General features: G+C 47.9%; 1 protein-coding gene and 1 long non-coding RNA gene across 7 annotated transcripts in view; both read right to left on the reverse strand.

Moving 5' to 3' along the window:
- Nucleotides 1–14,329, reverse strand: part of CASP2 (caspase 2) — a 35,597-nt gene extending 21,268 nt beyond the window's left edge. For 2 of the 6 annotated variants that reach the window (XM_054041133.1, XM_054041108.1), the window contains exons 1-9: nt 14,240–14,329; nt 13,381–13,531; nt 10,030–10,197; nt 9,006–9,087; nt 5,076–5,120; nt 4,804–4,898; nt 3,910–4,086; nt 1,612–1,740; nt 1,252–1,342 (exon numbers count right to left, since the gene is read on the reverse strand). In XM_054041133.1, coding sequence (XP_053897108.1) covers nt 1,252–1,342; nt 1,612–1,740; nt 3,910–4,086; nt 4,804–4,898; nt 5,076–5,120; nt 9,006–9,087; nt 10,030–10,197; nt 13,381–13,530 — 937 coding nt within the window. In that variant the 5' untranslated portion in view covers nt 13,531; nt 14,240–14,329. Of the gene's footprint in view, nt 1–577; nt 1,110–1,251; nt 1,343–1,611; nt 1,741–3,909; nt 4,087–4,803; nt 4,899–5,075; nt 5,121–9,005; nt 9,088–10,029; nt 10,198–13,380; nt 13,532–14,150; nt 14,207–14,239 lie in introns of those variants that run through there. The other 4 variants (XM_054041143.1, XM_054041118.1, XM_054041099.1 and 1 more) reach the window with 4 other exon arrangements.
- A 1,968-nt stretch (nt 14,330–16,297) lies between these two features.
- Nucleotides 16,298–21,581, reverse strand: LOC128843984 (uncharacterized). Its single transcript, XR_008446404.1, has 2 exons — nt 19,598–21,581; nt 16,298–19,186 (listed from the first exon to the last, which is right to left on the reverse strand). It is a non-coding gene; the product is annotated as an uncharacterized LOC128843984 (long non-coding RNA).
- Nucleotides 21,582–24,035: the final 2,454 nt, after the last annotated feature.

The raw sequence follows: 24,035 nt of genomic DNA on the forward strand, positions 1-24,035 counted from the left end.
AGGAAAGCACTTTAGGAACAGAAGCAGACAAAGAGGTGGGAAGAGACACGGATGAGGGTTTGGGGCTAAGTTCCTGTAAGATGCGCAGCGGGCTATCAAAGCAGGCCCCTCTGCCAGCCGGCCCCAGCCCAGGCCCGCCAGAGCTGCCGGGAAGAGGAGCCCCTCCCCCAGCCCAGCCCAGGCCTGCCAGAGCTACCACATCCCAGAAGAGGAGCCCATCCCCCAGCCCGGCACAGCGCAGGCCCGCCAGAGCTGCCGCAGCCGGGGAGAGGAGCCTCTCCCCAGGCCCAGCCCAGGCCCACCAGAGCTGCCGGGGAGAGAAGCCACTCCCCCGACACAGTCCAGCCCAGCCCTGCCCTGCCAGAGCTGCCATGGCCCAAGAGAGGCGCCCCTCCCTCACCCCCAAGCTGCTGCAGCGAGAGGGCTGGGGGGAATCCTCTCTCCCCACTGCAGCCCAGAGGCAGCCTGCACCCCAAACCCCTCATCCCCAGAGCCTGCACCCCAACCCTGACTCAGCCTGAGCCCCCTCCTGCACCCCTCATTCCTGCCCCCCTAGATTCCACACCCCCAGCCAGAATCCTCATCCCCCCTGCATCCCAATCCTCTGCTCCCTCCCACACTCCAAACTCCTCAATCCCACCCCACATCACCTCCATATTGGTGCACATAAATTCATTCCGTAATGGATGTAAAAAAAAAATTAGAGGGAACACTGGTTTGGGGACCAGAAGGGAGGTAAGAGGAAAGGGCTCCGACATTAGAAGAAGCCAGTTCTGGGAGCTTAGGATAGGGAAAGAGTAGATAACAGCTCCAAGACATAGGGGGAAGGGGAAGAGGGAGAGGAGCAGGATTTCAGACAAGACTTGAGAGTACAGATGCATCACTCCATACTGCACAGGGATTTATGATATCATTATATGCCCCTATTCCCCCATGCAGGCACAGCAAGAGAAAGCCCCAAGTAGAAATGCCATGATGGAACTTGCCATTCCCAGGGTGCTGTGGGGTCTGTGATTCAATGCACACACCCCATGCAGAGTGAGAGGCACTTACAGAGCAACAGAGGCAGCAGCAGGGCAGAGGGAGGTGAATGTGGGTTCCGCTTACACCTGAGAGAAGCAAAGAGGAGAGTTGACAGCAAATTGGATGGGAAGGTGTGTGTGTGTGTGTGTGTGTGTGTGTGTAAAACCCAGAGTCCAGCTTTAATTCTGTGCCAAGTATCTGGCCCTCATGATCCCTGGCATCACTCACCTCCACGACAGGCCTGAATGAAGAACATTTTGGGCTTGTTCTGGAGACTTGGGCAGTTTGCATTATCAAAGAGCCTGAAAATCTCCTGCAACTGTGAGAAGAAAGAAGAGAACTAAGCACATCCCCATGGTACTTCCCCCTTCCTTCCATATGTGCCTCCTCATTACCACCCAATTTCCCATAGTTTCCCTTTATGCTTCTTACATGCGATTCTTCTCAATATTACATTGAGTTCCCCACCAATTCCCAACCACTCCACATGTGCTTCCAGCCTCCCATTACCTGCTTGCCCTGCCAATATCCCTCCCCCCCAGTACTGCTTCCTAAAGCTATGGAAGGGGTTAGTATGTAGGAAGGTACCTGCAGTAACTTGCCATCAACTCCATAGATCCCACCCTCGATGCCATGCGAGAGTAGAGCCACAATGCAGGAATCCACATCTCGGTGAGCTGGCAGCTGAGAGAACATCTGCAATGCCTCCTGCATCTCCTGGAAGGAAAGAAACACACTCAGTGGTCCCTTCAGAAAGGGAAACGAGTGGAAGGAGCCATGTGATACTCCTGGGGGAATTCTGTGCCACTGTGCATGCAGAATTTGCACAGAAATTAATCCTTTTTGTGCAGAATTTTCTTTTCCTCCACAGAAATGAGCTGCTGGCTGCCACTAGGGGCCGCTGGACCTGGCAGAGCACAGCTTGAAAATAAAAAAAGACACTGTCAGGGGGGAAGAGGGAGGGAGCACACCCTGAAAGGATGCAGCATGCAGGAAACTCCACATAGGCCCGGGATCCAGCATCAGGCTTGTTCTCCGACTCGATCCCTGGACTCTGAGGGGGAGGGTGTGCAAGTGTGTGGGTGGGAAGGCGGCGGGCCTACAGGTAGGGTCTGGGGATTCGGGGGTGCGTACAAGTGTCTGGACTGGGGGACACACCCCACAGCTGGGCTCTGGGGGCGGAGGGAGTGTGGGTGTCTAGCTCCCCTACTGGGCTCTGGGGGGGAGGGAGAAGAGAAACAGGAACTGGGTTGTCATAGGGATTTCTTTAACTCTACTCCTGGAGGAATGTGTGTGTGTACTGTTACCTGTCAGCAGCTGTGTCTGTATTTTGAAATAAATTACCAAAATAATTGAAAGTGGCATGATTATATAGTGTTGTTTTCACAAATAAAATATGCAGAATTTTAAAATTATTGTGCACAGAATTTGAATTTTTTGACACAGAATTCCCCCAGGAGTAGTGAACCACAAACCTAATTTAAGGGGGAGGAAGAAATATTCTAATACTTTTAAACAGCAGCAAAATGCCCTTATTTCTTTAGTATCTTTCATTCCCAAGGATCCAAAAACACTTTGTAGGCTCTACATAGGAATCACTCAACCACTTCTGAAATTCAGCTGCCTTAAGTGTGAGACACAGACATTTAAGAGATAAGAAATTCCATAGACAATTACCACTGCACAGGGAGCTTAGGTTGACAGAATATAATTTGCCAGAACCTGGTCAGGATACTGGGGCAGCTTTTGGGATAAGTGCCCATGGTAACTCAGGTACTTAGATACTAACAGTGATGAACATGGTAGAACTGCCAAGTATCAGAGGGGTTGCCAGGTTAGTCTATATCCACCAAAACAACGAGGAGTCCAGTGGCACCTTAAAGAATAACAGATTTATTTGGGCATAAACTTTTGTGGGTAAAAAACCCCATTTCTTCAGATGCATGGAGTGAAAATTACAGATACAGGCTGTATCTGTAATTTTCACTCCATGCATCTGAAGAATAAATCTGTTAGTCTTTAAGGTGCCACTGGACTCCTTGTTGTTTCTATGGTAGAACTATTTACAATGGATGGATCTTTAATAACCATGAGTAGACAGGTCTGTGGATTTGATCTGTTATCCAGAAAATGGCTTCTGGAGCAGCACAGCACCCCTTAGTGGGCATCATTTGGTTCAGTACCAACTCAGAGGGAAGAACACTCCTACTGAACTAGCAAATGAGGAACAAGTTTGCTGAGGAGACAGAAGTCTACTGGCAAGACCATAGGCCAGGAAGTCAAAAGACCTGGGTTTTAAGAGAGCCTCTAACCTTAATTTCCACAAGACTTTGTGCAAGTCACTTCAGTTTACAAAATGGGTTAGTACTTCACACCCTCACTGTGAAGTTTAATCAGTGAATATCTGTGAGGTTCTACGAGATCCTCAGAATGGAATAGAGAAATGCTGATTATTTAACCAGAACAAAAAAAACCAACCACGTCCTTTGTTAACATTACGTTAAGCTTGTTGGAGTAACAAATGTTAGGGAAAAAAAAAAAAAAAAAAAAATACTACAGCTGCAGTTAAACCCCCAGCTTTACTACTGAAGAGCATGACAGTAATAAGGTAACATCCCTAAAGATCTGAATCCTTCACAGACCATATATTCTCCAACACAAATATTTATATGGAAACATTAATCTTAGACCTTCCATACAGGGGCTCTCAAACACTATCATATTGTCAACCATATCCTAATGGAGAGAGTGTCTCATTGACACCACCCCTTATCATTACCCAGTTCCATCCTTCCCTTCCATTGACTCTCAGCTTGTCCTCAAGACACCAATGCAATAGTTACAAGCCCCCAACCCCCTCTCTAGGCAGCAAAGGAACCTCCTCACCTGCACAGTTTGATCATGCAGGACAGTCACCCTGTAGCCAAGGTGCTTGAAGAGCATCTCCAGAGCAGTGTAATCCACATCTCCACCCGAACGGAACTCCAGGTCCTTCTCACTGCTGAAATGCATGTTGCTGAGCACGAGTGCCAGGCCTCGGGGCTGTGATATCAACTTATAAGCCTGTTAACAACAGAGAAGGGCAGAAAATAAGTAAATCCAGCCATGTGGGAAAAGAAATAAAGTTACAGAGTACTACACACCCATTCCATTATTGTGATGAGATGTGCATGACCTTTGGGACACAAGAGATGCAAAGGTACAGATAGAGAAACGATCTTGAGCTAGAAACACTCTATTTAGCTTCCTTTATGGGGTGAAGGCTCCATCATTCATAACAGGTACTAAGACATACAGACCACCGTGGAGGATTAGGTGCTTCTCCCATAGGATTTGTACGGAATAGTCATCCAGTTCCTGTGAGCCTGGGGAGCAACTCCTCCCTTTCCAGCTGAGACAAAACGAAAGCAGCAGAGTTTGTCAGCCCCAACACAGATGAAACACATGTGCATGGACTGACAGGCACACGTAGTTGTGAATGCTGGCATAAAGAGTGAGACTGGAACAGCTGTCTCAAGAAGTTCCAGGGGCATGTGTTTGTAGCACAGGATTATGACACTGATCCAGGGTTTTCTTTGACTCTTGCTGGTGGGAGCCACATGAGGTGGACTATGGCGGGTAACACCTTTGAGTTACATGTGCGTCAATATGTATCTACAGCCCAAAAATGCATTTTTTCTTCACCAAGTCTGCTTGTGGAGTGCTCTTTCTTCAGCTCATCCAACCATCCCACCTGTAGGGGCGAGTACTCCCTCAGTTCCTGTCCCACCAAGTACTCACCAACGCTTGGTGAGCATGATAGAATTCTGGGGTGCATGGCTTCACCGGAATGCAAGGAGGACCATCTCCATTATCCAAGGAATGCTCCATCAGCTCTATTTGAGAGATACAGAAATCAGCAATGAACAAACGAAAGTTCTGGCTGCAAAACACATTTAACATGGAATAGCTACTTAGACATAGTATACAGTGCTTCGCATATTGAAAGCGCTGCACAAATGTTAACTACCTAATGTTAAAGTGTGGTTCTACTGTAAGATGTTTCCACTCACCTTTCATCCAGTAGGTCAGCCTCTTGTGGGTATTTGGAGTCAGCACTGTGACATGAATGAGAAGTTATTACTGCTTTTACTGCTGTTTGCCCTGCACAGACAATACTTCTCAGAGAAAGGAACTGGAGCCTATTGCTTCTTGTGCATCAACAGAATTGTTTACCAAGTTCCAATCAGTTACATCCATGCAAACCCATTAAAGGTAAGTGGGTTGTGGACAAGTGACAGTTTAAGTTATCAAGCTGGGCTCTCCCCTCCTCATCCATCACCACCAATTATGCCTTCAGTGACACTCATGCAATCCCATTGTTTTTAATGGCTTTTGTATCAGAGGAATTAACTGGAACTGCACAACAGGGAAGGGAACCTAGATCACGCCTTCTGAGCTATGCTGTTTCTGCAGCAGGAGAAAAAAAAGCAGTAGAATCTTTGCAGTTATTAAAATGAGTATATATGACTGAATAATACATATAGGAAGCAGTCTCCCAAGAGATCATTTTTAGTCACTTTTCAGTCACCTGCAGCAGGACTGGGATCCCATAATATGGCAGAACCAGCTGCCATAATAGTGGGAACAGGTAAAATGTATTTTGTTGCAGGCGTATTTTGTTGGGTGGGCAAAAAAAATAAAAATAATAAAAACAGACTGTGGTAATTTTCAGGAAAACACTAAATCTCTTGTCAGTTTACTAAAAGTAGCCTATTCAGGAAATTGCTAAATATTTTGACTGAGCCCCTCTCTCTCTTACATATGTTTATCTCCTTTGCCCGAATCCGATGTAGTACACCGGCTCAAGTCTGGTCAGAGAATCACACTCACAGGTTTTGTTGTTCTGTGATGTCACATACTGCCACTCACAGGCGCCAGCTTCTAATTTTCCCCAAGGGTGCTCAATCCCCATTCAGCCCCAGGCCCCACCACACTCCACTCCTTCCCCCAAGGCTCCATCCCTGCCCTGCCTCTTTCCGCCCCCTCCCCTGCTCCTCCCTCCCAGCACCTCTTGCACCGCATGCCACTGAACAGCTGCTCTGCTGCATACAGGAGAGAGGGGAAGGAGTTGATAAGGGGGGGGGGGGGGAAATAAGCAGGAGTGGGGGGAAGGGAGGGGAGCTTGGCTGCTGGTGGGTGCTAAGCACCCGCTAATTTTTCTCCATGGGTGCTTGGCACCTATGCTGTCACTGTTGTATCAGCTTACTGTCAGTTCTGTGAGCAGTTTTTCTGTGAATTTTTTTCAAAAAGCAACAGTAATCCTGATATATAAATAACTTGAATGGTACGTACGAAAGTTCTAAAAACGGTGCTTAAGCGGTTTAAACAATTCCAGTTTTGGGGTTTTTTTAAACTTACTTTTTATAATCATTAAAAAAATCTGCACCTTTTAAGGCAAAACAGTGGTGCAATTTGTTTTGACATTCCGTGTGATATATATAGAGATTGTCAGTGTTAGAATTAGAATTTCAGCAATGTAAAGGAAGTTTTTATTTTTTTAATTAAAAGTTTTTAATTCTTACATTTAAGCAAGGGATAAAAAGAGATATGATGTGCTAAGTTCCCTGTAAGCTGTGCGGCTATGCAGCAGCCTATTTAGCGCCACGCAGGTGTTTAGGGAACCCGCCCAGCCAGGACTTGCTGCAGCCAGGGGAGAGGCGCCCATAGGCACTGAAATTCCCCGCTAGCCGGGGAGTGCTCGAGCCCCCACCCCAACCCCTTCCCAAGTCCCTGCCCCCGCCCCACCTCTTCCCCAGACCATGCCCCGTTCCCCTCTTCTACCTCCCAGAGCTTCCTACACACTGCAAAACAGCTGTTTGCGGCAGCGGGAGGCGCTGGGAGGGAGGGAGGGAGAGGAGTTGGTCAACGGGACCACTGGCAGGTGAGAGGCGCTGTGGGAGGAGGGAGCTTGGCTGCCGGTGCATGCTGCTGAGCAGCATCTGCTAATTTTTCCTCTGTGGGTGCTCCAGCCCTGGAACACCCACGGAGTCGGCGCCTATGGGGGCACCCACTCAGCCCCAGACCTGCCCATGATGTTTCATTCTATATTCTTTATGACAATATGCCTATGATATGAATATGACTTTATGCAAGATGGCTCATAGGACATATCATTGGAAAGGTTCTGATCTACTGAATGTGATTATCCAATTTGTATGCCTCTATCATTTCTGTACCTGAAGTTAGGAATATTAACTATATATCTTAATCTTTAACTATATATCTGTATTTCAAATCTGTTACTTTGGGTGTCAGCCCCAACCAGCTCTTCAGGTACAACAATGGAAAAGCCAGACAGGGCTAATGGGCCATTAGCAGAGACAATGGACTGTGAAAGCACTTAGTCTTCTTGTGGACGCTGGAGACAGCCTACAGGCAATGGCTACCAGAGCCATGCAGAGTCTTGCGTCCAAGTCACCTGGTACTAGATACCCCTCCCTCCCCTTTTGGAATGGCAGTGTTTTTCCACTAGAAGACAAAGAGTTCCCGCCTTACACAAGAGCTATATAAGGCAGGGGAGTGACATCATTAGGAGTCTCCTCTGCCTCTCCACCCTAACTGAACTGGGAAAGAAGGATTGAGCCCAAGCTGGAAGGGCATCTAGCTTGTGAGTAATACTGAGGCTTCAAGCTGGAGACCACTGCATCTGCCTTTCAAGACTTTCTGTAATCTGCCTGCAACAATCTCTCCGGTGAGAAATTACTATTTGTAACCAATTTCTTTAGTGAAACAAGCTTAGTTTGCGTGTTTGGTTTTATTTCCTTAGGAATTTGCTTTGTTCTGTTTGCTACCCCTTTAACCACTTAAAATCTGCCTTTTATAGTTAATAAAATTTGTTTTGTTTCTTATTAAACCCAGTTTCTGTAATTTCAGGGGGGAGGGGGGCAGAAGAGAAGTTGTGCATACTTTCCTCCATATTGAGAGAGGAGGTGGATTTCATAATATACCTTTGTGTCTGCACTCCAAGGGAGGTGGACACCTGAGTGCTTGGGCAAGTCCCTTAAGCTGAGCCTTCCCAAATCTGATCTCAGGTGTCTGTTTCGTTCTGCAGTTGGGTGTGGCCCTGCCTGTGTGTTTGCTGGAGGAGGCTTAATGACCTGGCTCAGCAAGACAGGTAAAAAGGGCCTCAGGTTGGCATAACAGGCGGGCTCAGTGGTATCTCAGCACATCAGGTGGCATCCTAAGGGGTACAACCTGTCACACTGCATGGCTGGGGCAGGGGCAGCCCAGACCTGCTAAAGTCCATGCTAAGGTGGAACTGGGCACCAGAAGTGAAAGCAGGAAACCTGTCTGTTGGGGTACCATTAAAAGCAACTACATATCCAGGCCCTAAAATTGCACTCACAGAAAAATTTCTAATGAAGTTTCTTTGCAATGATTCACAAACAAAACTGGACTTTAAATTAAAAAAGTATTTAGGGCAGGGGTGGCCAACCTGTGGCTCCAGAGCCACATGCAGCTCTTCAGAAGTTAATATGCAGCTCCTTGTATAGGCACCAACTCCGGGGCTGGAGCTATAGGCACCAACTTTCCAATGTGCTAGGGGGGTGCTCACTGCTCAATCCCTGGCTCTGCCACAGGCCCTGTCCCCACTCCACCCCTTCTCGCCCCCTCCCCTGAGCCTGCCGTGCCCTCGCTCCTCCCCACCCCAGAACCTCCTGCACACCACAGAACAGCTGATCGGGAGGTTAGGGGAGGAAGAGGGAGGCACTGATAGGTGGGGCTGCCGGTGAGTGGAAGGTGCTGGGAGCAGGGGGAGCTGATGGGAGGGGCTGCTGGCATATTACTGTGTCTCTTTGGCAATGTACATTGGTAAATTCTGGTTCCTTCTCAGACTCAGGTTGGCCCCCCCGATTTAGGGGAAGGAGAGCAAGAAGTAGTCTATTTTGCCCCTTGAAGAAATGGCCAATTCAACCTTCACTATGCCATGGATTACTCACCACCAATCTGGCGTGGTCTCTTTGGTGAGAGGCAGGATTCACGAACTGGGAACGGGTCACTTGACTCATAATCTTGGCCCAGCTGCAAGAGATCATACAAATCCATGAAGTCACCAGTCAAAGATTCCTGTTAATCTGTCCAGTACAGAACTGTAGGGATTGAGTAATTGAATATAAAGCTTTAAACCTTTAGGTCACCAACTCTGATCCAGATCTCAGTCACAAGGAATGCATGGCTCAAGAGAATTAGGCTATGTTTTCTTTAAACTCAAGATCTCGTCCTCTCCATGCTCACCTAATCCCATCTGAATCCCCCTGTAGAGTTCCCGCTCCTCACATTCAGGATACCTTCTCTGGATTCATCTTTAATCTCAGCTATATACCCAACTCAATCTCTCCCCATATTCCCCTCTTTTAGACTACTTTCAAAGGGTTTTTTTTAAAATTGTGCTGGTGCTTCCCCCTGCCCTTGCCTCTTTATGACATATACAGAATGCCTGGGAAGTGTTGTATTTTGACCAAAAGGATTTTTCTGCTTGTTTTTAACAATCAGGATTGTAAAAACTGGTCTTTCCCCAGTATAAAGTGCTTATTGAGAGATCTTATCACCTTAGTTAATATAGTAATGGTATTGGTATTGAATCTTTAACAAAGGCTTCCTTTATTCAAACATTAGCCACTGTAAATAAAAAAAGCAAAAACAAAATCCCTCCCTTCATAACAACTCACTTTCACCAGCTCTCTAGTCAGAGAATCTTCCAGCCTAGACAGGACCTAAATTTTAAACTTAAAAAAAAAAAAAAAAAAAAAAACCCACAACAAACCTTTTCAGGCCTTTATGCTTCTTCACAGTATATGAGTCCAATTCACATTAGCCCCACAACCCTTTTCTTATCACTTATTACACTCAGGTTCTCCCCCAAAGCCAAAAGTTTCTTTTGTTTACATTCAAGGTACACCTGCCCTTCATGATCACATTTATTCCCAAATGAGTTCCATTTTCCCGATTTTGTAGTCCTCTTACCCTTGCAATCCCATTGTTCAGGCTGGGTATGGCGTTCAAGAGCATTTCCTCTAGGTGCTGCTGTTTGGTTTCTCGTAGAGCTTCACAGAAGGCTGAGAAGGCTGTGGGGCCCCTCTTGGGCAGCAGATTCAGTAACTCTACATTTTGGCTAAAGCTCCCAGCCTTGGCCTGGATCCACAGATAAGAAAATTAAGAAGCCAGAACAAAAAACTTCTCCAGAATTCATTAATTACATCTCAAAATGAGTTTCAAATCCTCTTCCCTCATCTGAAATGCTCCATCATCATGCCCTCTAGGCTGTGTATCTTCCATATTTTTCCTCTACACGATTCTTACCCCACCACTTCCCTGTACAGTATCTATCCTGTTCCTCCTTTATTCCACACTCTACGTTCAAACATAATTTCCATCATATCCCAACCACCCAGTTCCAGGTCCCATACATCTATATACAAATCCATCAGAAAATGTGTTAAGGAAACATTATGTTTATACTGTTAATTTGAAAAATGTTACAAGATGCTATACACAAGTATCTAAACTGGTAAGAAAAAAGAACTATGACATACTATTTCTCAAATACTATATGCTTGCATAATTAAAGACAAATGTAATAAGGAATGTTAACACTTGTAGGAGCATTAACAGTTTTTTGGATGAAATTTCTTAGGGTTTAAAAAAGAAAAACGGTAGGAATTAGAACCTCCATGTCATGGAAATTTATAACTGGAGTTCATCAGAATGGTCTATCCCACATACCTTATGAATGATGTCCAAAGGACTCTGCACTTCACTACATTTTTTACACTGTGCAGGTAAATTAGCTATACACATACATGCACATCAGCCTTCTGTAAGGTGAACCTACTATGAGCTGCAAACTACATAGTGAGATTTACTAGCACTTGACCTAATCAAAACCAATTTTGAGCAGGATACTCAGATTTCTTCTCCTTGCTAAATGTCAGCTATTGTTTTATCACTAATGCTGTTTTTTTAAAATAGGTCCACAGGAATATTTCTATAGCGGGGAATTTCTTTTCTCTCTTTGTAGTTCAAAACAGTGGAGCTCTTTTTGATCTACCTTTCAATTTGTTCCCTTTTAAGCCAGAGATGAAGCCCCAAAAACTCCAGCCTGAAAAGTGAAAAATTTGCAAAGTTATAGCAACTTTAGTTGCTTTAGTTTATAAGTAGGGCTGTTGATTAATCACAGTTAGCGCACACGATTAACTCAAAGTTAATCGCAATTGCAGTTTTAATTGCATTGTTAAACAATAGAATTCCAATTGAAATTTATTAAATATTTTTGGATGTTTTTCTACATTTTCAAATATATTGATTTCAGTTACAACACAGAATACAAAGTGTACACTGCTCACTTTACATTATTTATATTACAAATATTTGCACTGTAAAAATAATAAACCAAAGAAACGGTATTTTTCAATTCACCTCATACAAGTATTGTAGTGCAATCTCTTTATTGTGAAAGCGCAACTTACAAATGTAAATTTGTTTATTACATAATTGCACTCAAAAACAAAACTTTAGAGCCTACAAGTCCACTCAGTCCTACTTCATGTTCAGCCAATTGATAAGACTAACAAGTTTGTTTACATTTATGGGAGATAATGCTGCCCTCTTCTTATTTAAAATGTCACCAGAAAGTGAGAACAGGCGTTCGCATGGTAGCCGGCATTGCAAGGTATTTACGTGCCAGATATGCTAAACACATTCATATGCCCCTTCATGCTTCGGCCACCATTCCAGAGAACGTGCTTCCATGCTGATGATGCTCGTTAAAAAAAATAATGCATTAATTACATTTGCGATTGACCTCCTTTGGGAAGAATTGTAGGTCTTCGGCTCTATTTTACCTGCATTCTGCCATATATTTCATGTTATAGTAGTCTCGGATGATAAAATGAACAACATGTGCTGAGTTAAGAATACTTTCACTGCAGATTTGACAAAATGCAAAGAAGGTACAGATGTAAGATTTCTAAAGATAGCTACAGTACTCGACCAAAGGTTTAAGAATCTGAAGTACCTTCCAAAAATCTGAGAGGGATGAGGTGTGGAGCATGGTTTCAGAAGTCTTAAAAGAGCAACACTCTGATGTGGAAACTACCAGTGCGATTAATCGCATGACTAATTGCTTGACAGCCCTACTTATAAGAGATGACTGTCCCAACTGATCAGTCTACTGCTCTAGCTAAGATAGTAACAGCACTTTGCTCTTCTTAGTACCTATCTGTAATCATTAGACCACTTGCTATCCAATCTTTTTAAAGCAGTTTACACAACATTAGTTTTTTTAACAATTTTATTGGAGAAGCAATTAATGGCCATAATCAAGATTGGCCCCATATACAAGCACATAAAGTATTTCAGCATTATAGCACCCTTTTGAAGGCAGGTGTTATTCTAAGGAAATTGAGTTGAGGTGAAGTCAGGGCCGGCACCAGCCCAGCAAGCAGATGCCTGGGGCGGCCAACAGAGAGGGGCGGCACGTCCGGGTCTTTGGCGGCAATTCGGCGATGGGTCCCTCACTCCCTCTTGGAGCGAAGGACCAGCTGCCGAATTCTGAAGCGGTAGAGCTGATTGTGGCTCCCCCCCCCCCCCCCCCGGCTTGGGGCGGCAAAAACCCTGGACCCAGCCTTGGGTGAAGTTACTTGCAAAGATCACACTGCACATCTATAGCAGAGATATGATTACAATGATATCACACCGATGACAATTAGACCTGTGTTTTAAAAATAACATCCAAACCCTTCTTGAGTTTGTTCACCTTTTCAACTTCTGAGATTCATGCTCCATGAAGATCCACTTTTGTTTTACTTATTTTTGTCAAAACCACTGCTTTCATCAAGACCTATTAAAAATAGAGGCTCTGACCCCACCCCCTCACAGAAAAATCTGAGAGGATTTATGCTCTGCCCACTGCTGACATTAGTGTTATTTACATGGCAAGTGGATGCAAATAGCATTCTGTTCTCTCTTCTTATATACATTTGTTTGGTTAAGCTTCCACACAGCTGCCTCATCATTGACACCGTGTCCTACAGTTGACCTCCACCAACTAACACCTATTTAAATATGACTTGTCCTTGCCTATGCTATGTGCCAAATCAAGTTTAACATATTAGTTAAACTATTTTAGAACACAATGCTTTTCTTTAACAGAGAAGACATAGCCAGAGTTTTCAAAGTACTGGGGGTGAAAGAGGACACAGACCAGCTCAGACTGCAAACCTGAAATTAATATGAACATGGGTTTGGTGATGTCACTATTTCACATAAGACAAAATTATACAAACTGCTGAGGCCAAACAGGAGTGTGAGGAATACCTGTATAGTTTCCATCATTTCTATGGTGATAATGTCCTTCTCTATCAGATGCTCCAGCAACTCCTTCAACACCAGCTGCTTTGCCAGTAACACACGGTTCTTCTTTAGCACCTCTTGGTGACGTTGTTGCATGCCACATGTACCCAGCATCCTGACAGAGGGAAAAAAGGGGAAGGAAAACACACAAACCCCAGCATAAGGGTCACCAGTTCTCCCCACACAGCACGGGTGTGGGTGTGTGTGTGTGGGGGGGGGGGGGAGACAGCATTAACAAACCTAGAAAGAACACCCTCATCCATCCAGCTGGCAGCCAGCAGTCCCACCCCACCATATTCCATCACTGGGCAGGGCACCTAGCTGGGTGCAATTTCACCTCCTGACACGTTACCACCTAGGCACTGGTATATCCCAGCTAACTCTTGGCATCCTGCCTCGATGTCCCCAGTATGTCTCCTCCCTACCCCATAGGGTGCTATAGGCTGCCACTCACCTCCCCCGCCCCTAGCCATCCCCAGGGGGCTCTGCTTCCCTACGTGGGCTGGCATCACTCTCCCTAGGCAGGGCTATGGGGCACTGGCTGCCAGGGTGGGGCATAGCCCCTGCTCTCCCAGGGCACATTTGCCCTGACGCACCCGGCTACTAGCTAGGCTACCTCTGCGCCCAGCATAGGGATCACGGGCTGCTCCCCCGCCAGGCCTGCTGCACGGGTGGCCCTGTCCCCCACGCTCCTAGGCCCCCAGCTGCTGCTGTTCCCGCCGGGGGTGACTTACTGACTGTTCTCTCCCCTCCCCCCGTAAGGGGCGCTAAGGCTGTTCCACTTCCGTCCCCTCGTGCTGAGTCTCTTGCACGGATCACTCACCTGCTCCGCCCGCGCGCTGCGGCGTGCGCTCCCTCCCAGCACCCGGCGCGCTCCCGCTTCTCTGCGCCGGGGATTCAAACAAGGCACCCGCTCCTCTGCATCACGTGGGCCAGACTCGTGTACGGGAACCCCTCCCTCCGAGATAACCTCAACGGCCCTTAGCATCTAAACAAAGTTGGGCACCGCCTCCATGCGCATGCGTAGCCCCCTCAGCTTCCTCCTGCCCCTCCCCTTCCCGTGGATGCCATGGGTCCTGCAGTCGAGAGATTTTCAGCCGTGTGGAGTTTACGCGCATGCGCTTAGATTCCTTCAGGGAAGGAGAGGGGTGTGGTTTGGGCGGGCTGGGACGCTGTGCGCGTGTGCCGGGCTCGGCAGAGTTGGTTGCAGAGGGGGGGGGGTGGCTCGGGATCTGTGGTGGCAGCTTTGCCGTGGCGGCCGGGCGAGGGGGACCCGTGAGCCCCCTTAGTGTTTACTGCCACGTGGTAGGGCAGCCCGACCCCTATTCTGGGCAGTCCTAGGTTTACAGTGGCGCCATGGGGCCGGGCCCACGCTCAAAAGGGGCCCCGGCCCGCCTGATTTGCGCTGTGTCCTTGAGCCGCTGACTTCTCTCCACCACTTGACCTGGGTCGCCGGCTCTTCCCCACCCCCTGGTCACTCCTCTCGGACAGGGGTCATACCACCATGTTGTTACCGAAATATCGGGTCCACCTAGCTTAGGGTTACCATATCTCATAAATAAAAAAAGAGGACCCTCCACGGGCCATGGCCACGCCCATTTCCCCACCCCTAGCCCCGCCCCAACTCCACCCCTTCCCCCACCCTAACTCCGCCCCCTCCTCCCTCCCACTCCCAGCCAGGGGGAAAGGGCTGCCCCAGTGCTACCAGCTCCATGGTTTCCCGGGCAGCCCCCAGACCCTGCGCCCCCAGCCGGTGCTTCCCCAGCGCAGCTGGAGCCCGGGAGGGGAAGCACCCAGCCGGGGGCGCAGGGTCTGGAGGCTGCCCAGCAAACCGTGAAGCCGGCAGCGCTCAGGCTTTGGGCAACCCCTATGCCTCTGGACCCTGTGCCCCCAGCCGGGCACTTCCCCCCCGGGGCTCTGGCGGCTCTGCGTAACTTACACTGTATAAGTTACACAGAGCCGAAGAGGAGCAGAGCCCCCGCAGCTGGAGGCTCTGCTCCTCTTAGGCTCTGTTTAAGAGCCGGGCTGCCCCAGCGCTACCGGCTTCGGGCAGCCCCGTGCCTCCGGACCCTGCACCGCCGGAGCCCGGGAGGGGAAGTGCCCGGCTGGGGGCGCAGGGTCTGGAGGCAAGGGGGCTGCCCGAAGCCAGTAGCTCTCGGGCAGCCCGGTTCTTAAACAGAGCCTCTAGCGGCTGGGGCTCTGTGTAACTGACACTGTGTCAGTTACACACAGCCCCCGGGGGCTGGAGGCTCCAGCCACTGCGGCTCTGTTTAAGAGCCGGGCTGCCCCAGCTCTACCGGCTTCGGGCAGCCCCCGTGCCTCCGGACCCTGCGCCCCCAGCCGGGCATTTCCCCTCCCGGGCTCCGGCGGCGCAGGGTCCGGAGGCACGGGGCTGTCCGAAGCCAGTAGCTCTCGGGCAGCCCGGCTCTTAAACAGCCTCCAGCGGCTGCGGCTCTGTGTAACTGACACTGGGTCAGTTACACAGAGCCCTGCAGCTGGAGGCTTTTCTCCTCTTTGGCTCTGTGTAACTGACCCAGTGTCAGTTACACAGAGCCCCAGCCGCTGGAGGCTCTGTTTTAGAGCCGGGCTGCCCAAGAGCTACCGGCTTCGGGCAGCCCCGGTGCCTCCAGACCCTGCGTCCCCAGCTGGGCACTTCCCATCCCGGGCTCCGGCGGCGCAGGGTCTGGAGGCACGGGGCTGCCCGAAGCCGGTAGCGTTCAGGCAGCCCGGCTCTTAAACAGAGCCGCCATTTTCCCGGACATGTTCTGCTTTTTGGCAATTCCCCCCGGACAGGGGTTTGAGTGCCGAAAAGCCGGACATGTCCGGGGAAAAAAGGACGTATGGTAACCCTAACTGAGAGCCAATAACAGCCAGACAGGGATAAGGAAGAGTTGCTTTGTTCTGCAGAAGAAAAGAGAGCTTTGCACCTTAGTACAAAAACTCTGTCTTACACACATTTTACAGATCCTTTATACACATTCAGACAAAGGTCCTTGCAGCGTTAACACTTGATTGGTGGTTGTCAGACCCGTGCTTTTGTTATCTGGTCAGTGAAAACCGGCTTGGGACCATCTCCAACTACCTTAAGGCCTTGAAGGGAAGACAGTTGAAAAGTTCAGGCTACTGTGTACTTGAAGTGTCTGCTTCCCCCTAATGGCCACTGGTTGACATAAAGGCTGCTCTGTTAAGGGGGGGTCACTAGTAATTTTCACAGTCCCCCCTTCGAGCCTGACAAATTCAAAAATTGTCAGGCCCTTTACGCAATTTGCGATCAAGCTGAAGGGACAGATACTGTGTTTTCTTATGGACAGCAGAGCTTTTGATCATAGCATTACACAGGCATTTGGCACATTGTATCATTTTTCAAATAACACATAGAAAGAAAAGAATCCATTTAACAATTGTTTGAAAGAGCCCCATAAACCATGACCCAAGGTCTGGAAGGAGGTCCTCAAAACTAAAGGTGTGATCAAAAGATAAAGCACGGAAAACAACAGCAGCATTCTTAATGGCTTGTAAATCCTGCTCAATTAAGCCAGAATGATTAACATAGAAACAACATTTTTCCCCGATGCGAGCACAAGTCCTCCCCTAATTGGTTTATATGCTTGGAAGGAGCATTGAGAATGTTTGTACTTCCACCCAGAAAGTTTCCAAGTATGTTGTCATAACTATAAAGGGAAGGGTAACAGCTGTCCTGTGTACAGTACTATAAAATCCCTCCTGGCCAGATACTCCAAAATCCTTTTCCCTGTAAAGGGTTAAGAAGCTCAGGTAACCTGGCTGGCATCTGACCTAAAGGACCAATAAGGGGACAAGATACTTTCAAATCTTGGGGGGGGGGGAAGGCTTTTGTTTGTGTTCTTTGTTTGGTTGTGTGTTCGCTCTCGGGACTGAGAGGGACCAGACATCAATCCAGGTTCTCCACATCTTTCTAAACAAGTCTCTCCTATTTCAAACTTGTAAGTAAATAGCCAGGCAAGGCGTGTTAATTTTCCTTTGTTTTCTCAATTTGTAAATGTACCTTTTACTAGAGTGTTTATCTTTGTTTGCTGTACTTTGAACCTAAGACTAGAGGGGAGTCCTCTGAGCTCTTTAAGTTTAATTACCCTGTAAGGTTAATTTCCATACTGATTTTACAGAGATGATTTTTACCTTTTTCTTTAATTAAAAACCTTCTTTTTAAGAACCTGATTGAGTTTTCCTTGTTTAAAATGCAAGGGGTTTGGATCTTGATTCACCAGGAGTTGGTGGGAGGAAGGAGGGGAATGGTTAATTTCTCCTTGTTTTAGATCCCAGGGGATTGGATCTGTGTTCACCAGGAGTTGGTGGGAGGAAGGAGGGGAATGGTTAATTTCTCCTTGTTTTAGATCCAAGGGGATTGGATCTGTGTTCACCAGGAGTTGGTGGGAGGAAGGAGGGGGGATGGTTAATTTCTCCTTGTTTTAAGATCCAAGAGGTTTGGATCTGTATTCACCAGGGAATTGGTGAAGGACTCTCAAGGCTATCCAGGGAAGGAAATTAGCCTTGGGATGGTGGCAGCGGACCAGAGCTAAGCTGGTAGTTAAGCTTAGAAGTTTTCATGCAGGCCCCTACATTTGTACCCTAAAGTTCAAAGTGGGGATACAGCCTTGACATATGTCTCCATGGCCACAGATCAGATGGTACTCCTGATGTGTCTGTAAGGGCAGTGGGCCAAGCCTGATGCTCTAGATCATTTCGAATGGCCATTAGCTGGTCATTCAGGAAATCCTGAATTTCTGAACATGCTAGATCCCACTGCAATGCCTTCCCAGCCTCAGTGATATTCAATACCATTTCTATCAGCAACTTCTGGGTCATCGAACTAAGGGCGGAGATAACATGTAACTCACCAATTCCAGCCTGTACCTGGGTTAGCTGTGCCCCAATTTCTCATCATGTTTTGGTTCTTAAAAATATTCCAAACTGCTGCTGCATTATTGGCCCCATCCCACAGGGATCCGGTCAAGTCACTTTTCTTTCTAGAGGAAATAACCCAAGCCCTCTGTTGTGCTAATCTAATGGCAGCCCCCTGTGAGCAATTTGGGTATATAGAGGGGATCTGGAAACTGAATAAGGGTAATGAAAATTTAACAGTCCCTAGTGTAGTGTTAATCACAGTTCATTGATATCCTAATACATTTCTTTTTGGTGTAGTACTATATCACATTCCCAAGCATGGGTCCCACAAGTTTCTTCCTGCCAGTGTATAATTCTTTGTTTCTTCACCAGGGTCAGTTCTTAATGTCTCTTGTAGTCAGGAATCCCTGGACTTTGGTGGTTCCAATAAAGCAAGTGTTCCTTCTTCTCTTTTCCTGAAACAGTGTGGTTTAGCGTCATACAGGGGAGAGGTTACTAGCACATCACCCTGTAATGGTTTTGCTTCTTCTAGAAAAATCCAAAGGCACAGTAGGTCTGTCAGTGGACAAGGGAGAGGTTACTAGCACTTCACCTTGTCTTTTTTCCTTTTTCCTGCTGTCCAGAAGGCATAGCAGAGCTAGAAGGAGAAATAGGCTTATCAGTCGGAGAGTCCTCCCGAGGTGGAGGGGTCTTTTTACAGTGAGAAGCATGGGTTCAGGCAGATAGTTCTTGGCTCTTCACAGCGGTGTTGGTGGTTAACAGGACTTGGAAAAGGCCTTTCCAGTGTGGAGCCAAAGCAGTCTTTCGTTGATAGACTTTACATAGGCTCAGTCTCCTTGTTTCAATGAATGGCAGGGCTGCTAGGGTCTTTGGGTAGCACTTCTTTTATCTGTGAGAAAAGAAACCTAACACATTTCATTAATGCCTGGCAGTGTTTTGCAGATCTCATAGTTGCTTGGGCACATTCAGCCCCCCCTTTTCTTGGCTATCAGCCAAGTCTTAGCTGTGGGCAGTGTCCTTGGATTGGGCCAGCATCTTATCTTTGGACTGAGCTTGCTAGCTATTTTTTTTTCCAGTTAACTCGTTCTGTTCTTTTTCCTTCTTCCCTTCTTGGCTTCTTTTAACCGACAAAGGAAACTTCCACTCTTCACTCATACACCTTTTCCCAACAATGAACACATACACATTGCCATTATACAGCACATTAGTCTTATTATTCAATGTATGCCACATATACCCTTTCAGTAAAATAACTTTATTACAGAGCTTTGGAGCAACAAACCAGGACAAGCACACCCACCTTTGAGGAGTTCATTCGGTACAACCTCTGGTGTCCAATAGCTTTCCTCCCTCCCCAGCCCTCTGGCTAGAAATCTGAGGTAGCCAGAAGGATCCCATGGGCAATATGGGGAATGGGTTAACCTTCCATGTCCTTGCTTCCAAAGACTGTTGGTATGCAAATTTTAACAACAATTTTGGCCATAGAACACAAAAATAATTCCTATTGTGCCAGTAAATGCATGGTACATTGAATGCTGTTCAGCTGGCATCCGTTTTCTCTGATGATCTGAAAGACAAAAGAACAGAGGTCTACCCCTTCTGGGCAGTCAGTCATTGCTTAAAATATTTCCTTTATATACACATACTCTTGTTGATTTTAGGCAAAACAGAATTACCCCATATTTCCTTGTATTTATTTCATAGGCAGCCCAGGTTTCAGTGGCTTCTACATTATTAGTTAGAAAATTGCATTAATACAGATGCTTTCTGGCTTGCTTCCAGATCCAAAGCTATCCACAGCTTAAAGATTCTTACTTAAAAAAAAAAAAAAAGGACACAATTAACTTTCCCAGACTTTTGATTGCCTTTTACTTCTAACTCCTGCTTTCAAACACCCAGTGATCTGCAAAAGACAACACAACCTATATTGGTAGGTTTGCATTTCTTTTACCTCAGCTACTATATACACTGCACATGTTCTGGGGAAAATGCACATCCTCTCCACAATTCAATTTCCACAACACTAGCCACATCAATTTCTACACAAGGTCTAACTATTTCTTTTTAAACACCGGGTAGAGACCATTTACTTAACATATAATCTAAAGGGCTATCCTCAGAGGGTTTTACCAGAGACCCACCCATCTGCCTGCTGACACTCTAACAGAGAATTACACAGAGAACAGAGGGAATTATGGCCTAATAGGATCCTATTACAGGAATTTCTACTAATACTGACCGCTACAGGGGACAAGACAGAAGGATCCCAATTCAACCTCAGAGCTTCATCACACGTGATGGCTTTCACTCTGAGGAATTACGAATGAGAGGCTCAGTTCTGTCCACACACCTAACGCCCAAATGTATAAGACAGAAATTCATTAACCGGTTAACCAGACGAGAACCAGATAGTGTCTCCTTATCCTATTAGGACTCACCTTATCGGAGCACGAACCCCAGGGGCTGCGGTGAAGCAGAGAAAAGGGGCGAAACACCCCATTGGCGCCGTTCCCAATTCGCCGCAGCCGTCCGGAGTCCAATGTCCGAGCTAGGAGAGTCCCGGCGGAGTCGCCAGAAACTGTTACCGAAATATCGGGTCCACCTAGCTGAGAGCCAATAACAGCCAGACAGGGATAAGGAAGAGTTGCTTTGTTCTGCAGAAGAAAAGAGAGCTTTGCACCTTAGTACAAAAACTCTGTCTTACACACATTTTACAGATCCTTTATACACATTCAGACAAAGGTCCTTGCAGCGTTAACACTTGATTGGTGGTTGTCAGACCCGTGCTTTTGTTATCTGGTCAGTGAAAACCGGCTTGGGACCAGCTCCAACTACCTTAAGGCCTTGAAGGGAAGACAGTTGAAAAGTTCAGGCTACTGTGTACTTGAAGTGTCTGCTTCCCCCTAATGGCCATTGGTTGACATAAAGGCTGCTCTGTTAAGGGGGGGTCACTAGTAACTTTCACAATGTTGTGCACTGGATGCTTGACAGAATTACCGTACTTAGTGACACTGGGGGGTTATGTCATTCAATTTTTTGAAAAATTACCACAGACATCAACCTTTTTATCTTGGACGCTTGTATCCACCTACTGACACGTTGCTGACTCCGGGGCTTGGGTCAGCCCATCGGCTAGCTGAGGGCTCCTCTCCATCATCCCACTCACTGGCAGGCCACTGGGGGAGAGGGGGTGCTTCCTAAATTTCTAACTGGATCCCCTGGGGCCAGGGCCAGGGCCGGCTTAAGGCCGATTCAGCCAATTCGGCTGAATTGGGCCCTGTGCTAAGAGGGCCCCGCGCCACAGCTCTCCACCCCGCCCCCAGCTCACTTCCCCCTCCTCCCCTCCGCTGCATGCTCCGCCCCCTGCTCCTCCCCCACCCCTGCTTCCTGCGAATCAGAGGTTCGCGGGAAGTCTGAAAAGAAACAAGGGCGGGCAGGCACCACCTGGTAAGCTGAGTCAGGGGTGTAGGAGGGGGACGTGAGAAGCGCTCCGGGGAGGCGCGGCCCAGTCCGGCCCCGGCCAAGCAGCTCCGGCCCCAGCAGCTCCGGCCCCGGGGCGCCGGCCCGGCCCGCTTGGCTTGGCTCCGTCCCGGCCCGTGCGGCTCAGCTCGGCTCAGGTCCGGCCCAGGCCCCGCAGCTCGGCTCGGGTCCGGCCCAGGCCCCGCAGCTCGGCTGGGCTCCGGCCCGGCTCCCTTGGCTCGGGCCGGGCCCGGCCCCTGCAACTCAGCTTGGGCCCGGCCTGGCTCAGCCCGGCCCCCGCGGCTCAGCTCGGGCCCGGCCCCCGTGGCTTGGCTCGGCTCAGGCCCGGCCCCTCGGCTCGGCCCCCCAGCCCGGCTCGGGTCCAGCTCATGTCTGGCCCCCCGGCCCGGCTCGGGTCCGGCCCACGTCCGGCCATCCGGCTCGGCTCGGTCCAGTCCGGCTTGGGCCCGGCCCCCCGGCTCAGCTCCAGCCCGGCCCCGGCTGAGCGGCTCCGGGCCAGACCCAAGCCCCACGACCCCGGCTGGAGCTCCGGCCGGAGCTTGCGGCAAGCCACGCCCCCAGGAATCGGGCCCCGCTCTTGCTAAAGCCGGCCCTGCCTGGGGCCCTGCCTCCCACCCTATCTCTTCTCCCGAGGTCTCTTCCCCTGCTCACTCCTCTCTCCTCCCATGCCCTGTGGCTCCTTGCTTGCTGCTCTTCTGTCCTTCCCCCTTCTAGGTTACTGAATCTTCTCTATTTCCCCCCCTCCACCATCAGTTGGGGGCCCTCTGCTCTGGGGCTGGGATGTGAGCTTCAGCCCCTGATGTGGAGCCTTTCAGCCCATGAGATGCTGACACCCTCCCCCTCCTCTCCCCTTTGTGGTAACCGGACACAGTACTGGTCCCCTTTTGACCAGGCTTTCCAGTTGAAAATGAGGCACCTAGCAGCCCTAAAATGCACCCACCTTCCCTTGGGCAACCAGGCACTTGAGAGCCCCACCCTGCCACTCTCTCCACTCTGCTTTGCTCACATAGTTTGGGCTGGGCTGCCAACTTGCATGATTTTATCAGCAGTCTTGGGATAGTTGTTGTTTTTTTGAAAGCCTCAGTTCCTGGAGTCCTGGGATTGTGTAATAGTCTCAGCTTTCGTTAAAAAAAAAAAAAGTTTTAGCCTTCCTGGTTCAAGAAAAACTTGAAATTGTGTCCCACATAGACTGTGACACCAGAAGACAAATAGAAAGAACCCAAAGTCATTTTTTAAAATAGCTCATTTTTAAGCCAATTTTTTTTTTTTTTTGGAACCTGACTCATGAATTTTGATGGTTGTGGTTGGCAATTTTTTTTTGTATATATACACCTCTACCTCGATATAACGCTGTCCTTGGGAACCAAAAAATCTTACCGTGTTATAGGTGAAACCGCGTTATATCAAACTTGCTTTGATCCGCCAAAGTGCGCAGCCCCGCCCCCCTGGAACACTGCTTTACCCTGTTATATCCAAATTCATGTTATATCGGGTCGTGTTATATCGGGGTAGAGATATATTACTCTTGTGCCAGTGTTGGTGCTTAGGATGGAATGTAGTCTCTTTTGTTCCATTCTGACATTTACTGCTGCTTCTGTCTGCTCTGTGGTGCTGACATCAATTATTCAGTCCTCACTGCTATAGGTTTTTCTTAAGGTTTATCTTGGACATCCTCATTTCCTCACACCAGTTGGTTCCCACTTGATGACTTCATGTGGGAGTCCGTGTGTACTTGCTCTAAATGTGTCCAGCACTTTCTTCTGATTCTGGTGAAGATTTTTCAAATCTATTTGTTGGTGAAAGTCTCTCCAGCCAATGCCCAAAATCTTTCACAGGCACTTATTTTTTAACGTGTCTAGTTTTCTGTCTGTTGTTTTGGTGGATCTCCAGCTCTCATAGCCATATGTTAGCACTGAGATTATGTTCAAGTTGACAATTCTCAGTTTTGTTCTGGTTTTGCGTATCTTTTTGATTTCCATGCTTTGTCAAGTTTAGCAAATGCTGTGGATGCCTTTTCTATCTTTGGTGTCCCTTTCTTCTTGAGCTGGCCATTGACTAATAGGGTATGTGAACTGTTATACTTTCTTGATATTTTTGCCTTCTAATATGATGATGTTGCCTGATGTCAGGGTTTCAAGGAGTTTCTTTTAGCATAACTGATTCTGAGCTCTGTTTGGCCTCCTGTTTTTACCAAGTTGTCTTAATTTGTAGCTTTTTGGAAGGTATCACTCAGAAGCACAATATTGTCAGCAAAGTTC

The sequence above is a fragment of the Malaclemys terrapin genome, chromosome 1 (genome assembly GCF_027887155.1).
Source record: "Malaclemys terrapin pileata isolate rMalTer1 chromosome 1, rMalTer1.hap1, whole genome shotgun sequence".
In the NCBI taxonomy this organism is placed as follows: Eukaryota; Metazoa; Chordata; order Testudines; family Emydidae; genus Malaclemys; species Malaclemys terrapin.